The 13,746-nt window shown below is 42.6% G+C and overlaps 1 protein-coding gene across 2 annotated transcripts in view; it reads right to left on the bottom strand.

The window, feature by feature from the left end:
• Nucleotides 1–13,746, bottom strand: part of ITPR2 (inositol 1,4,5-trisphosphate receptor type 2) — a 242,393-nt gene that overhangs the window by 110,016 nt on the left and 118,631 nt on the right. For both annotated transcript variants that reach the window (XM_085049080.1, XM_085049079.1), the window contains 3 exons: nt 4,592–4,782; nt 3,269–3,411; nt 819–927 (listed from right to left, as the gene is read on the bottom strand). In XM_085049080.1, coding sequence (XP_084905206.1) covers nt 819–927; nt 3,269–3,411; nt 4,592–4,782 — 443 coding nt within the window. The remainder of the gene's footprint in view (nt 1–818; nt 928–3,268; nt 3,412–4,591; nt 4,783–13,746) is intronic.

Genomic DNA, 13,746 nt, shown 5'->3' on the forward strand with positions numbered 1-13,746 from the left:
TTTTGCATAGGGCAGGGCTGATGTCAGCACTGAGAGATTAGCTGATAGCTCTGTGATTCATATTTAAGAGTGAATAATGCTGAAAGGATTTGGGGAATACCCAAAAATACGGATAAGAGGAAACTACACAAAAGGCACTGGGATCAGGCTCAGAAAGAACAGGGACAGCTGACATCTAAATCTGAATCTACCTATTGATACCCAAAGGAACAGGCAAAATGAAAGAGGCATTTGAAAAACTTGGTTTTACAAGAGAAAACTGGGCAATGAGGGGAGAGAGGAATGCAAGAAATAATTAGACACTCACAGAGTACAGACTATGTCACTTTTTCCCAAAACTGGCAGCTCTGCTTAAACATTGCAGATTTCCTTTCACACATTTGCGAGCATTAAAAAGTGTGTGGAGTACAAAAGTCTGGCACCACAGGCAGCAGGGAAAAATTGTACAATTGCAATTAAAAATCCCTATATTTCCATTCATTTGATGGTAAAGTTAGGTGTGACATATGAAGACTAGTCACCAGAAATAGAGGACATCCAATATATAACAATTATACATAGCAATACTTGCTACTGCTAATTTATTTCATCTTCCTTGCCTTGACTCTTGTCAAGTCCCTCACACAGAACTATGTAAGGCAGATAGTTTCTTTTGTTCCAAACCAACTTCCTACCTTACCACACTGTTCTTAAGACTCCAAGTTATCCCTAAAACATATACAAAATTGAAATAATGTCAGATTCTGTTACTGTCCCACAGCCAACGTTTTAATACCGTGCTGTTAGTTCTATATTTAATATTAAAGTGGTAGCAGTACCTCTTCTGCAAAGTTAGTTTTCTTGTCAAGCATTTCTCGTAACGTCTGAAGAATTTTAATGCAGAGCTTTTCTTCTTTCTCCATTAGCTTCTTTGTGTGATTAATCAACCTTAAAGTAAAATATTAAAACTTAAAGAGCATTGCACATTGTTGCTAAGCCATACTACAGTTTCTTTATGCAAAAATTGCCCATCACTATATTTTTCCTCAAGGAAAGGAAATAAAAGTGGGCAAGAGAAATCATAATTAAAAAGAAAATGGGACTTTCAAGGTGTTGGGAGATTTTTGTGTCAATTTGCATATCTTACTGCCCATACAGAAGGCAGAATTCTACATCCACTTTTTATAAGGGCTTTCAGTTAAGATCCAGACTTGCTATTTCATCCTTTCTTTATTTAAAGTTAACTTATTTCAACCCTTATTTAAAGGTAACCAGCATTCACCATGCATCTTGCAAACTTTAAAAGCTACAACCTTTACACCTTCCAACTTCTATGATGGTTATATTATATTTATGATACAATTAGCAAGTGGTATTCAGCCAAAAGGATTTCCAAAAACCCTTACATGGAAGTGTTCAGAAATACAGACATTTGGATGAAACATAATCACTGTTTACATTCACACAACAACTTGACAAGCCAGAAAACAAGGTACATTTCTGTCTCCAGCTATGACTGTGACAGGAGTTTGGATTTCAGTCAGCTGAAGCCGATACCAGAAGCAGCCTTTCTGTCTTTGTGCAGAACAGATCTGTGCACAGGTCCTTGCACTGGTTCACACATTGCTGGAGAAACGTTTGTGAAAATAGAAAGGGAGGAAAACTGAAGGCTTTAGACAGGTCTGTTTTTTTTCCTTCAGTACCAGTGCTGGTTTATGGTGGATAAAATAGAGTTCATCAAATTATGGTTTGAGATCAGCATGCATCACACAGAGGCACTGTGGCCATTGATTTGCACTGAAAGATGGCAGCATTAATGGTCCTAAATCACAAACAGTCTCCAGAACCAAGGCTGGGAGAGCTGACACTGTCATCTAGACCAGCTCTGAAACACAACAGAACTGATCACTGCTAAGCTGGAATCACAGAACCATTTAGGCTGGAAAAGACCTCTCAGATTATCGAGCCAAACCATTAACCTATCACTGCCAAGGCCACCACCAAACCATTTCCCTAAGTGCCAGGTCTTTTAAATGACTCCAGGGATTGCTAATGCCATTCTGGACTCAGTGGGGACACTGTGCAGGACTCTCCCACTGTCATCTTCACCCATTTCATGAGTTTTGAGTACAAAACCAAGCAGTTCTCAGGCCTGCAGGACTAACAACATTTTAAAAGAAGTACATCTTTACCTAGGGATTTCTATATTATCTAAGGATTCCTTTGCCATGGGAGGTAATTAAGCAAAATTGGACATCAGGAGGAATTTCTTCACAGAAAGGGCTGTTAAACATTGGCAGGGGCTGCCTGGGGAGGTTTGCAGTCCCCATCCCTGGAGGTGTCCAAGGAAGGCCTGGATGTGGCACTCAGTACTCTGGGCTGGGTGACAAGGTGGGGATCAGACACAGGTTGGACTCAGTGATCTTAGAGGTCATTTCCAACCTGAATGATTCTGTGATTCTGTGAAAACAGAAAGGTGTTGATTGCATTTTCATGCTGGCTTCAAACAGGAGTTTAGACAGAGGACATGGGATGAGACAATCACAAAATTAAAATTTAAAAAATAAAATTTCCAAACATATAAAATATATTGTTATAATGCTACCTCTGCAGAATATGCAAATAGCCAAGGAATCAGGAGAGCTGCCAAATACATTCATTTCCCCCAAGTTATCTCTGTTTAAATTATAGTTTCTCAAGGGCAGGGAGGGCATCTCACTTGAGGACTAATAAAAAATTTGCAAGACTCTATTCCAATGCACAGACTGCAAATAAAACATCTAATAATTTAAGACCAGAAAGGGGTGCCAGTGAAATGTATTTTCAAAGAGCTGTTGGCAGTTTAAAATTAAAATATCTATTTGCTGTACCAAAAAAAAAAAAACCTAACAAAAAACCCACAAGCCTTGAGCACCCCATTGATTCATTATGGATTCTTGAAAATTCTACCACAGAAAGTCTAAGTTTCTGCTGTTGATTTGGAAAATGTAGTAACAAAACTAGTCCATTAAGAAAAGTAGGTTGAGCCTGTCACAATTTTAACAAGCCACTAGCATCTCATTTCTAGCAGGTATGGCAAGCAACCTCCCTCTCTGCTTTCTCCAGAAAACAAAACTGCCAAGAAACATAAAACATGGAGCAAAAGACCTCACTTTAAGCTTTCAGTAGTGAACTCAGACACCTGCATGCTTTAGTCTCTGCTGAAAAGCACAGGTGAGGGCTGTTGAAAATGTTAAAACCCTGCTATATTTTCCAAAGAAGCAAATAGGCCCCTCTGTACTCCACTTACTTGGACATGAAAGCACCACATCTTATTCTGGCATCGCTGCCCTCAGGAAAAAGGAGCTCTGGACTGTACAGCACATCAACCAGCACTGAGAATTCAGCTTGCATCATGGGGGTGAACTGCTGCTCCAAGGAGGACACCACGTCCTGGGGAAGACAGGAGAACAACATCCATAACTGCAAGAGAACTACACCAACATCGCTGCAGAGTCGCACAGTTGGGTGTGATGCACTGCTGGAACCACTCTGGTGCCCAGCTGCAAGAGCCCTGGGCAAGCCAGGTGACTGTAAAGCCACTTCAAGCCTTTCTTCACGCCACTCCTCAAGCAGGACAAGGGGGAGAAGGTGCCCATTGCTGTTCTCTGAAATTTCTCCTCCTCAGTGCTGCTCACAAAACCTGTGGCAACAGGCAGGATGATGGTGGGCTGGAAGAGCAATGCTCATACATGCACAAGGTGATCTCCATCTCATGGAAATCTGCAGTGATACAAACCTGGCCTAGTGGCTCCCAAAACCCCCAATACCTCCTCTGCAGCCAGAAAAGGACATGTGGCCATGAAAAGGCAGAAAGGAGATCCTATTCTGTGGAGCACTTTGAGGAGAACACAGCTTGAATACTGTGTGCAGTTTTGGGCACCACAATATAAGGAACATCTAAAGCTGTGAGAGAGCCTCCAAAGGAGGGGCATGGAGATGGGGAAGGGCCTGGAGCTGAAGCCACATGAGGAGGGGCTGAGGGCACTTGGTTGTTCAGCTGGAGGAGACTGAGGTCAGAGCTCACAGCAGTTCTGCAGCTTCCTCACGAGGGGAAGAGGAGGGGCAGGCCCTGATCTCTGCTCTGTGCTGACCTCTCAGGGACAGGACCCAGGGGATGGCTGGAGCTGTGCCAGGGAAGGGTTAGGGTGGATTTCAGGAAAAGGTTCTTCCCCCAGAGGGTGGTGGGCACTGAACAGACTCCCCAGGGAATGGTCATGGCTCCAGGGCTGCCAGAGCTCCAGGAGCATTTGGACACTGCTCTGAGGCACAGAGTGGGATTGTTGGGGTGTCCATCCAGGGCCAGGAGCTGGACTTTGATCCTTGTGGGACCCTTCCAGCTCAGCTCATTCTGGGATACCTCCTCCCCCTGACTTCTGCAGGAGCTGAGTGCTGATCCCGGATTGAAAGGCCCCACTTTGCCCAGACACCAGAGCAGAGCTGAGCCTTCAGCTGCCCCACACAGGAGTGCATTTGCTCCTCCAACACAGCACAAAATATGCACTGGGCCTGTCCCTGGTGTTTTCCACACCTGCACTCCCCCTGCTGCCCAAGCCGTTGGCTATGTCTGTACCTGGAGTTTTTCTATGATATTCCTGTAATCCCAGGCAGGCCCACCAAGAGCTTCTTTGAAGCGAGGTCCACTGCGGGCTGACATCCTCCACCCCATGGCTGCCCTCTGCACCATGTTGGAGTGACTCTTCATGAACAAGGTGTTGACCTGGCTGTCCAAATCCACTGGAATCGCAATCCCACGGTTCTTTGCTTTAATAGGAACAAAAAGAAGAAGACATTTATATTGACAAAAAAATTGAAAATCTTACAAAGATCATGCCACGCAAAAGCCTGATCCTGTTCAAGTTAAGGGGCAGGGTGATATCACTTCAACAGGTTTTAAAAATAAGGACCCTTAAAAAAAAAGACCCTTAAAACTAAGGATACCTAAATGGTAGAAGTCAGCTGTAATCTAGTTAAAGAAAGCAAGTTGTACTTGGATCATTTCCACTATATATTTTCACAGACACAGACATTTATTTTTTAAAACAGAATAATTTTTTTACTAACTTGAAAAAATCCAGATATATTAATAAAAGTAACAAAGTATGTGTTATTATTTCCACAGCTAGTTTTACTCTATTCAGAAGGAAATTCTAAAATTCTTCTTTCTAGTGGGCATATGCACATTTATCCAATTTATCCCAAGTACTCTCTGTTGCTTTTCTGTGTATTTCACTTGTGAAGACCTTGAAGAACCAAGTGCATACAAATTAAATTTGAAAAAGACTGTCTCCTTTTCTCTCTAGCTTTCCTATACTGCGAGGGTTGCTAAACCCTGGATTCCTGGATGGTTCCTGAATGTCACTGCAATACATCCAGTAGTTAATAAACATTTGATAGTCTAACTGACAGTTAAGAAAATTTAACCAATAGCTAAAAATGCTGGTTTTTTTTTCTTTTTCAGACTTAAGAGGCAGGAAATGACAGTAAAAAGAATATCAGAATAAAAAAAAAAAAAAAGAGGAAAGACTTGCTGAAATTCTTACAGGGCATCCACTATTAAAGTACTATTGCATCCTGAACTGTTGTTTGAAAAGGAAGTTTGGAAGGTATGTCAGAAGGAAATGTTAGAAGGAAAAGAATGTTAGAAGGTATCTGCCCTCTCCCTCATTAAAATCTCTGTTTTAGCTGCTCCTCTCCATTCCACTGGAGATCAGAGTGACATTGTTCTCTGGCTCAGCATGAGTCATTTGAAATCCAACCGATAAAGAAGAGCTTGTCCCACCCCTGGCAGTGCCCAAGGCCAGGTTGGATGGGGCTTGGAGGAACCTGGGGTAGTGGAAGGTGTCTCTGCCCATGGCAGGGAGGTTGGAACTGGATGGGCTTTAACTTTTTCCAACTCAGGCCATTCTGTGATTCTGTGATCGATACAGCAGTATCTCTGAAAGATTATGTCCTGTTCCAGTGATTAGCCTCTATATTCTATGTCATTTCACTTAATTTCCATGGCACAATTAATGTTTAATAAACACTTAGAAGTAAAACAGAGAAGCAGTTCTAATCCATTTGCAATAATGACTAATAATAAGTAAGTTTTCAGTTTTCCTTACTGAAACAAGGTGAATTTTAAAAAACCATTAGTCCAAATTGCTGTTTCCCCACCACTCCACACTAACAGGCTTTCCACAGTGGGGGAAGGCATCAAAAATATTCCACCCCTCCCTGCCAGCTCTTAAAACATCCACAACTTTAAGTCCTGAAGGTGTGAAGTCAGCAGATGCCCTTGTTTCCCCAAGAGCCCATGCCTCCAACCCCACGGGAGGACGTGCAGGCAGAGGCACCACACAGCTCTGATGAATGAAGGCTGCAGTGCTGCCAAGCACTGTGAGTCACAGAGCCCAGGCACAAACTTTCTCTTCCCCTCAGTAGGAGATGGGAATGACAGCTTTTATTATCAACCTAAATCTGGCTGTGACACCTCAACCCCCAGCCTTAGAGGCTGGCAAGGGTGCTCTGTCAGGGGCACTCTCATCGCCTCAATGGATCCCGCAGGTTCAGGGCACCCTCCTCTCTTCCCACTGCAAGGCTGGATCCTGATGCAGGACTGGGGCTTCCCCCTGAGGATCAGGCTGTTTCACTGGGATACAGGAGAGTTTTCTAATTCCATTCCTGGTAGGCACTTTCTTTTAAACGGTTTGCCATGGGGAATTGAAAAAAAAAATATTTTTAGGTCAAGCTGGGAAGACACAAATTGACTTTTCCTTTCCACTCTCCATTTGTTTTGAAGGCAGGCTCCTGATTAGCATGTGGAAAATGCCATGTGTGGCTGGCCATTATTTCTAATGATTGTTTTTCCATATAATTCAACTGGGCTATTTTTCAAAACACATTTGCCCTGTTGCTGCCTGCTTTACTGGAGAAGTCCATTAAAGTTCTGCCAGTGTGGGTAGGGTGCTGCAGCCTATTAATCCAATTTATTGTGTCCCAGTGTCAATCACTGGAATGTTACTGGACAATGCTCACTTCTCAATTAAGTGGAATGTATGCAGAATCCTGATAAATTGAAGAATAAATTTAGCAATGGGGAGCACACTGCTCAGAGGAAAACCCAGACTTCTGCAGTCCTGTAGATGCCATTTGAAGTTAACAACTTCCATCAGTGTCTGAGGAGCAGTCAAGGACTATGATTGTTCAAAGAGTTGCAGCTAATTAAAACTATCACAAAGAAAACCAGAGAGAGAAAAAAAATACTCCTTTGTTTTGAGCACTTCTTACATGTATAATTCCATTTGTAATTAAGATTTGTATTGGTTGTCAAAGGGCACCGTTGAAGTCTAAGCTATAAACAAAGCCTTTGTCTTCTTATTTCTTTGCAGCTTGTAGAAAGTTTATCTTTCATTTGTTTCACATTTCATTATTTAAAACAACATGAAACATATTTTTGCATTTTGGAAAGCTGATGAACAAATGTGAACATAAATATTTATTTTTAATTTAGGTGTTGTAGGCTGCTTTCCTCTTCAAAATGTGTCAATCTCCCTTAAAGTATCAACATCAAATATTTAAAAGCATGTTTATTTTTGTTCCACTTAGAAATACTTTTGGACAGCACTCAAACTTGCAAAGTACAGTCAGAGCTGGTAGACAAAGGAGCCAACAGGGGGTAAAATTCTGTCTTTCATCTGACTGGTGAACTTGGGCAAAAGCTACATGGCTGTCTGTACATAAATATCCAGCAGCATACTTACCAGGATGAACTCAATGATCATTGTGGGTCCCTTCCAACTCAAAATATTGTGCAATTCTCTGTTGTCTTCAGCAAAGGTAAATTCTGCCCTGCAGTGGAGGGCACATCTCAGGCCTATCCAGTGCCCAATTCCCACCTAGGGCAGCACAGTCTGGCCAATTCCCACCTAGGGCAGCACACACAGGGCTAATTACACCCTGAATACATCATTTTGCCAGCATCAGAGGAGATGGAATTTCTGGGAAATCCTTTGAACTACTAACTCTCAATCCACTGCTCCCAATTATCTCTCAGCAAGAGAGCCAAGATGAGCAAGCAAATGGGACCTGTGGCAATGGCAAGAAACACGGTGCCACCAATTCAGCCAGGTCACAGCAAAATGCTCTGCCCTGTGCTGGGTGGTTCTGTGGGCATCCAGTGCATCAGCAGCTTTCCTGCCCCTTGCTGCTTAAACAGAGAAAAAGGACTCAGAGATTCAGAAGAAAAGGCCAACATGAATGTCAAGGATCAAGTAGCTAAAAATCAAGGTGCTCTCGACGAGCAAGCAAGACTCCAGCAAAGTCCTAGGAGCACAGTCCAGCTGCTCTGAGAGGCTGAAATGAGCCCAGGTGTTATTTTGTTAAATTACCTGCATGTAGTTCTCTTCACAGAAGCACAGCAATTGGAGCAATTTCAGGAATGCCTCCTGAAGCATCGTCCTTTCACTGTGCTGCTGCCTGAGTCTGAGGACCAATTTAGCCCTAAGGATTTCCAGGAAGTGGCCCTTGCCTGTAATTTTCCTTGGAAGCCCATTCTCCAGAATAATCCATCTTGCCATGAGGAACCTTGCTGTTCTCGCTATTTCCACCTACTGCTCCCTAATTTTAAATTTCACTCCATTATCTTTTGCAGTATAGACAAAATACACCAGCGTGTAGTGGCTTCACAGCTAAATTAACCCTGAACCATCCCTGGCGTGGGTTTTCAGGGGGATTTCAACCCTAAGAGCCTCTCAAGGAGGGGTGTGATGGGCAATGTGGTCAGGAAAAAGCCCCAGCTGTAGCTGGCTGTGAATCCTTTCCTCTGCTCACAGTTTACACCCCCTGGTAGTCGCAGACAGCTCTATCATGTTCTCCCACGCTTCCCAGTTGTCACGTAACGGAGCGATGCATATTTAGTTCAATTAATTTTGTTCCATAAATCAGTCCCTCCAGCTCCTTAATCATTTACTGACTGCTTAACAAATGCATTTGGATGGAGAGACACTAATGCTAGCAACAGCAAGACTTTTTAAGGGAAATAAAAGCTTTGTGTAGACAAGACACAAACCTGCCAATCTTGTACCCTTCACTTGGATGTTTTTTTCCAACGGAAAATCTATGCTAAAATATTTATCAGCCTGTAAAAAGATCATCATTGAATTTTTCTTGCAATTAGGGAAACACAAACAGTTAAAATAGAATAAAATATGTGCTTCATCTGAAATGTATTCTCCTTGCTGTCAAAAAAGTAACAACAGGATAATTATTTCATTTGAACTAAAAATTGAAAATGAAGGTCTAGCTTTTTAAAAAATGGAAAAAGATTTTAAAATTCAAATGGGAAGTGAAGTAAACATATTTTCAGGACTGAAAAAAAATTGTTATGCAAAAATTCTCCTATATGGACATTAAAATACACATAATAATTCCAAAGAAGCAATAAAATGTGACCTAGATTTTATGTTTAATGTTTTTTATTTGTAATTTGTCAGGGAAAAGTAAAGGGCTTTAGAGGGCATAAAGACGGTCAAGAAGAACCACAGGAGAGTTTTTTTGGATTTTGTACAAGGAGGTATTGGTGACTTTAAATTAAGGAATAAATACTCCACTAGAAAGGACTTCACTACACCTTCAGACCATCTGCTCTCTGTTTCAGACAACCCATGTTCCTTAATGTCTTTGGAAAAATTTATTGAGACCCATTTAAAATGAAGGCTTATCTGCCATCCCTCCTCCCTCCACTTTCTCTCAGCCCAATGACCAAGGACATTCTTCCAAAGTTGGTTCCAATCCTCTGATTTACAATCTAAATTTATTTAAGTTATTTACAACCTAGTGTAATTTATGTCCCGTTGGTTTTGGGTCAGCACTGTCCTTCAGCTTAAATGCCTCTGTGACCATTTATCTTCTTGAGTACTTTTAAAGAGCAACACCACAGGTTTGTGTTTTGCTCGGCAAAGCACATGGGGGCTCTGAATTCCCTTCCTGGAGCACAGGTCTCCTTTCCCCTGAGCACCACAGCAGTGCTCCCTCTGTACCTGTTCCAGTTTTCAACTTAGGAAATGGCATTCTTACAGGGCTCGCCTCGGATTTTGTAGGATGGAAACAAGAATTCTCCTTTTGCTTCTCCCGCACAACATCCCAGAGCATAATCGGATGGTGAGTGACTAATGCAATTTGGCTTGCTAACAGATTTTTTTTTAGAGGGTCTGCCAAGAGACTTGGTCTAACAGAATGCAGGTTCCTATCTGGCACTGTTTGCTCATCTGGGAAATTCCAATTATTTCATTATTGGTGATCACAGCACAGGCATACACAGACTACATCCTTGGGATACACAGAGTATCAAAGGCAAGATTCAATTTTTAAAAACATAAGGGAGAAAACTAATGGATACTACAGAGACAAGAGCATGAGAAAACTACATTTGTCCTTGTAACAGAAAGCTGATGCTCAGAGGTGAAGATACAAGAATCTCTGCTTAATTAAGAAGCAAAGACAGTTCTCTGTGTGGGTCCTGAAGGATTGGTCAGCTCTGGGAGAAAGACCCTGCTCCAATGCCATTTAAGATATGCAATTCAAGACATACAACCTTTAGCTGAGAGGACAGGAGGTATTCCCCGGTCTTTACAGAAATACAGTGGATGGTTTAAAATGCAAACTTTGAGACTGGCCTCCACCCTTCTCAACCTTGCAAAGATCATAAAATGCACCAACTGAAAGTCCTCTGATAATGAATTCATTCAAAATAATTTAAATGGCTAGATGTCTTAGTTCCTCTGCTTCACAAGGGTCTGGGGAACTTTTAAACATTTTTCATTTGTCACTGTTTTACCAGGGAGATGGGAGCTGTTTTGATAATAAATTTTCTGGGCTGCATTTTCAAACAAAAGTTCAGTCCTATGTAATAATAGAGAAAAGGCAAAAGTGATGTATGTATAATGTGTTCATTCTCCCTACTGTGAGAACCTGCTTCAGAAATCCATGTGAACAAGTCACATTAATATATGTATATTATTTCCTAAGTCTTTCTATTCATGCCGAGCAGCCAAATGTCTCCTGGTGCACATCAGTATCCATGTGTTCCAAACCTCCTGGAAGCACAGAGGGCTCTGCTGAGCAAGAGGAGCAAGCCTCTATGCTTCCTGCTGAACTGGAGGCAGGGAACTGGTGAAGTGGAGTTGAAAGAAATAAGCTTCTGCAACATATCCTTTTGTTGACCTGCAGGGTAACACACATTCTTACAGTGCTCTGCAGAAGGTAGATGTAATGATCTTGAGGTCTTGAGGCAGTGCTTGCATTCACCTGCCAGCAACAAACCAGGAAGCACTGAAAGCTTTATGTTGCTTAAACCTGCTCTGAAGTGGGTTTTTAAAGTAAGTCATTATATGGATCTTTGATATCTTGGGAAATCTGTGTATGATCTCTCTTCCCCCTGAGATTCATTTGTAAATCCAGGGCAATGACACACCAACAACCACAACAAAAAAGTCACGTTTGTTCTTTCAACTCTGTACTACAGTTATTTTCCTTCAGAAGTCTTTGGTCCCTGCTGTAAATCTGTCCAGTACTCCATCTTTCTGATATAGGCAAAATCTTTTTAGAGGCTTTTTAAAGCCCTGCTGTGAAACACGAAGGCCCTAACATTAAAGCTGTCAGACTCTCAAGTCAGAAGAGGGAAACAAAGGTCCACATACACAGCAGCAAAAGAGGCACAGGCAGGCTGCTTTGTTTGTATCATGGAAGATGCCTCTGGCTTCTCAAAGCCAAGCATCATTTTGGGCAGTGGAACAACCGACAGAGAAAGGCAGCAGGCACATGCTGCAATCACAGAAGGGGTTTGGTTTTAACAGTCTCTGGTACCCTCAGCTGGGGCAGTTTTCCCATGTATTTCCACAGAGAAGAGCAGGCCTACTCAACTAACCCAGGCAAGACACGTTTGCCATCGTGCCTACAAACACCGAGTATCACCCGCGGTTAAAATCTCCGCTGGCCAGGCCGATTTTGCACAGGGGTGTTTGTCAGAAACTCTGCTTCCACTTCTTCTCTAGCTAACTTGCTCTTTGGGGAAATCCCCCTCACCCCTTCTCTTACTCTCCATTTCTGCACTGTCAAAATAAAACACTAAATAAAAACGTGTGACAATTCTTGAACAGAACACAATTTTACCATGCTGGATATTGCTATTAGTGATGAATCCCCAAATAGCAGCTATGATATGAGCAAGGAAATCAGCTTTCAGGGAGCTGCTCTGAGGCTGCTAGCCTGTGGCACCCCCAGGGGTTTCCCAGGCTCCCTTTTCCTTCTGCTGCTGCAGGGAAGTCCCAGAGGAGGACATGGAGTGATGCCCTTCAGCAACAGCTCAGCTCCGCTCTGCCACGCCTGAGAGTACCCAAGGCATGGCTCAGGTCCCAGGGGTGGGAAGCCAGAGTAGCAGGAAGGAGGTTGGACCCATAGGACAGCATGAAAGTTTATTTATTAAAAAAAACCCAACAATTGTAAACCATCTCCAGAAAAAAGAAAACAGAATGAAAGAAAGGACTGTAGAAATTAAATTCCACAAATAGGGAGCTAAGTCACACATCTGAAGCAAACTGCAGACATCAGCCATTCCTGGTTCCAGCAACAAGAGGCACCCAGAAGACTACCCACCCAAGACCACCAACCCTTTCATGTGCTGGCACACCTGGCATGAAGCTAGATCTGCCATCCCCTTGGGGTAACCTGTGGTTTCCCTGTCAAGCTGCTGTGGGGACAAGTTCAGCTTGGCTGTCCCAACATTACAGAATCATAGAATAATTTAGGTTGGAAAAGACCTCTAAGAGAGAGTCCAACCAGTAACCTAACAGTGCCAAGTCCACTGCTACACCAGGTCTCTAAGTGCCACATCTAGATGTCTTTGAAATATCCCCAGGGATGATGACTCAACCACTTTCCAGGGCAGCCTGTTCTGGTGCTTGACAACCTTTCCATGAAGAAGTTTTTCCTAATACCCAACCAAAACCTCCCCTGGTGCAATTTGAGGCCATTTCTTCTCGTCGTAGCACAATGCCCCTTGGGAGAAGAGAAAGCCCAGTGAGACCCTGGCCTGACTCATCTGGCAATTAGCAGAGCTCTGTATCACTGGAATTTGCTGGGAATTTTTCATGCCAGAATCAGCTGTGTGCTGTAGGCACGTAGCCAAAGGGAAAATAAACCCATGCTCAGTTGTCTCCAAACACCCTCATCTTGATGAGGTAACACAACGACCTCTCTGAGCTAGAATTTGATTTTAGATGCAGCTCGACAGAAATGAAGACATTGAGCTGTCGACAAGCACACAGAGGGCATGGTTGGTCTCAAACATACTCTCACCTGCCCTACTTCTCCCCCTTTCCCCAGACTCCCAAAGGAAGTAATTTATTGATGACTGTTTCCAGAAATGCCAGAGAAGAGCAAGGACATAAGTGTTAAACACACAAACAAGGATTTGTAGAGATGGAGCTCTATGTGAGACTGTAGTAGCTGTAGCATAAAGGAAATTAAATGTCTCCAACTTCCCAAGTTCTCTTGCCAGATGGATCCATAATTAAATCATTTGCACAACAAATAAAACAATTGAAGGTTGCTAAATTTTTAGGCAACTGCTTATTCACATTCACACAAAAAGTTAATGAGATGTTTTGCCTAAAATGTTAAATGATACTTCTGTAAAGCTATCCCAAAAATCTAAATTTAGAGTGGATTGTTACTGTGCTGCAGATG

This window comes from Lichenostomus cassidix, chromosome 1Aa (genome assembly GCF_008360975.1).
Source record: "Lichenostomus cassidix isolate B80296 chromosome 1Aa, HeHo_3.0, whole genome shotgun sequence".
Classification (NCBI taxonomy): Eukaryota; Metazoa; Chordata; class Aves; order Passeriformes; family Meliphagidae; genus Lichenostomus; species Lichenostomus cassidix.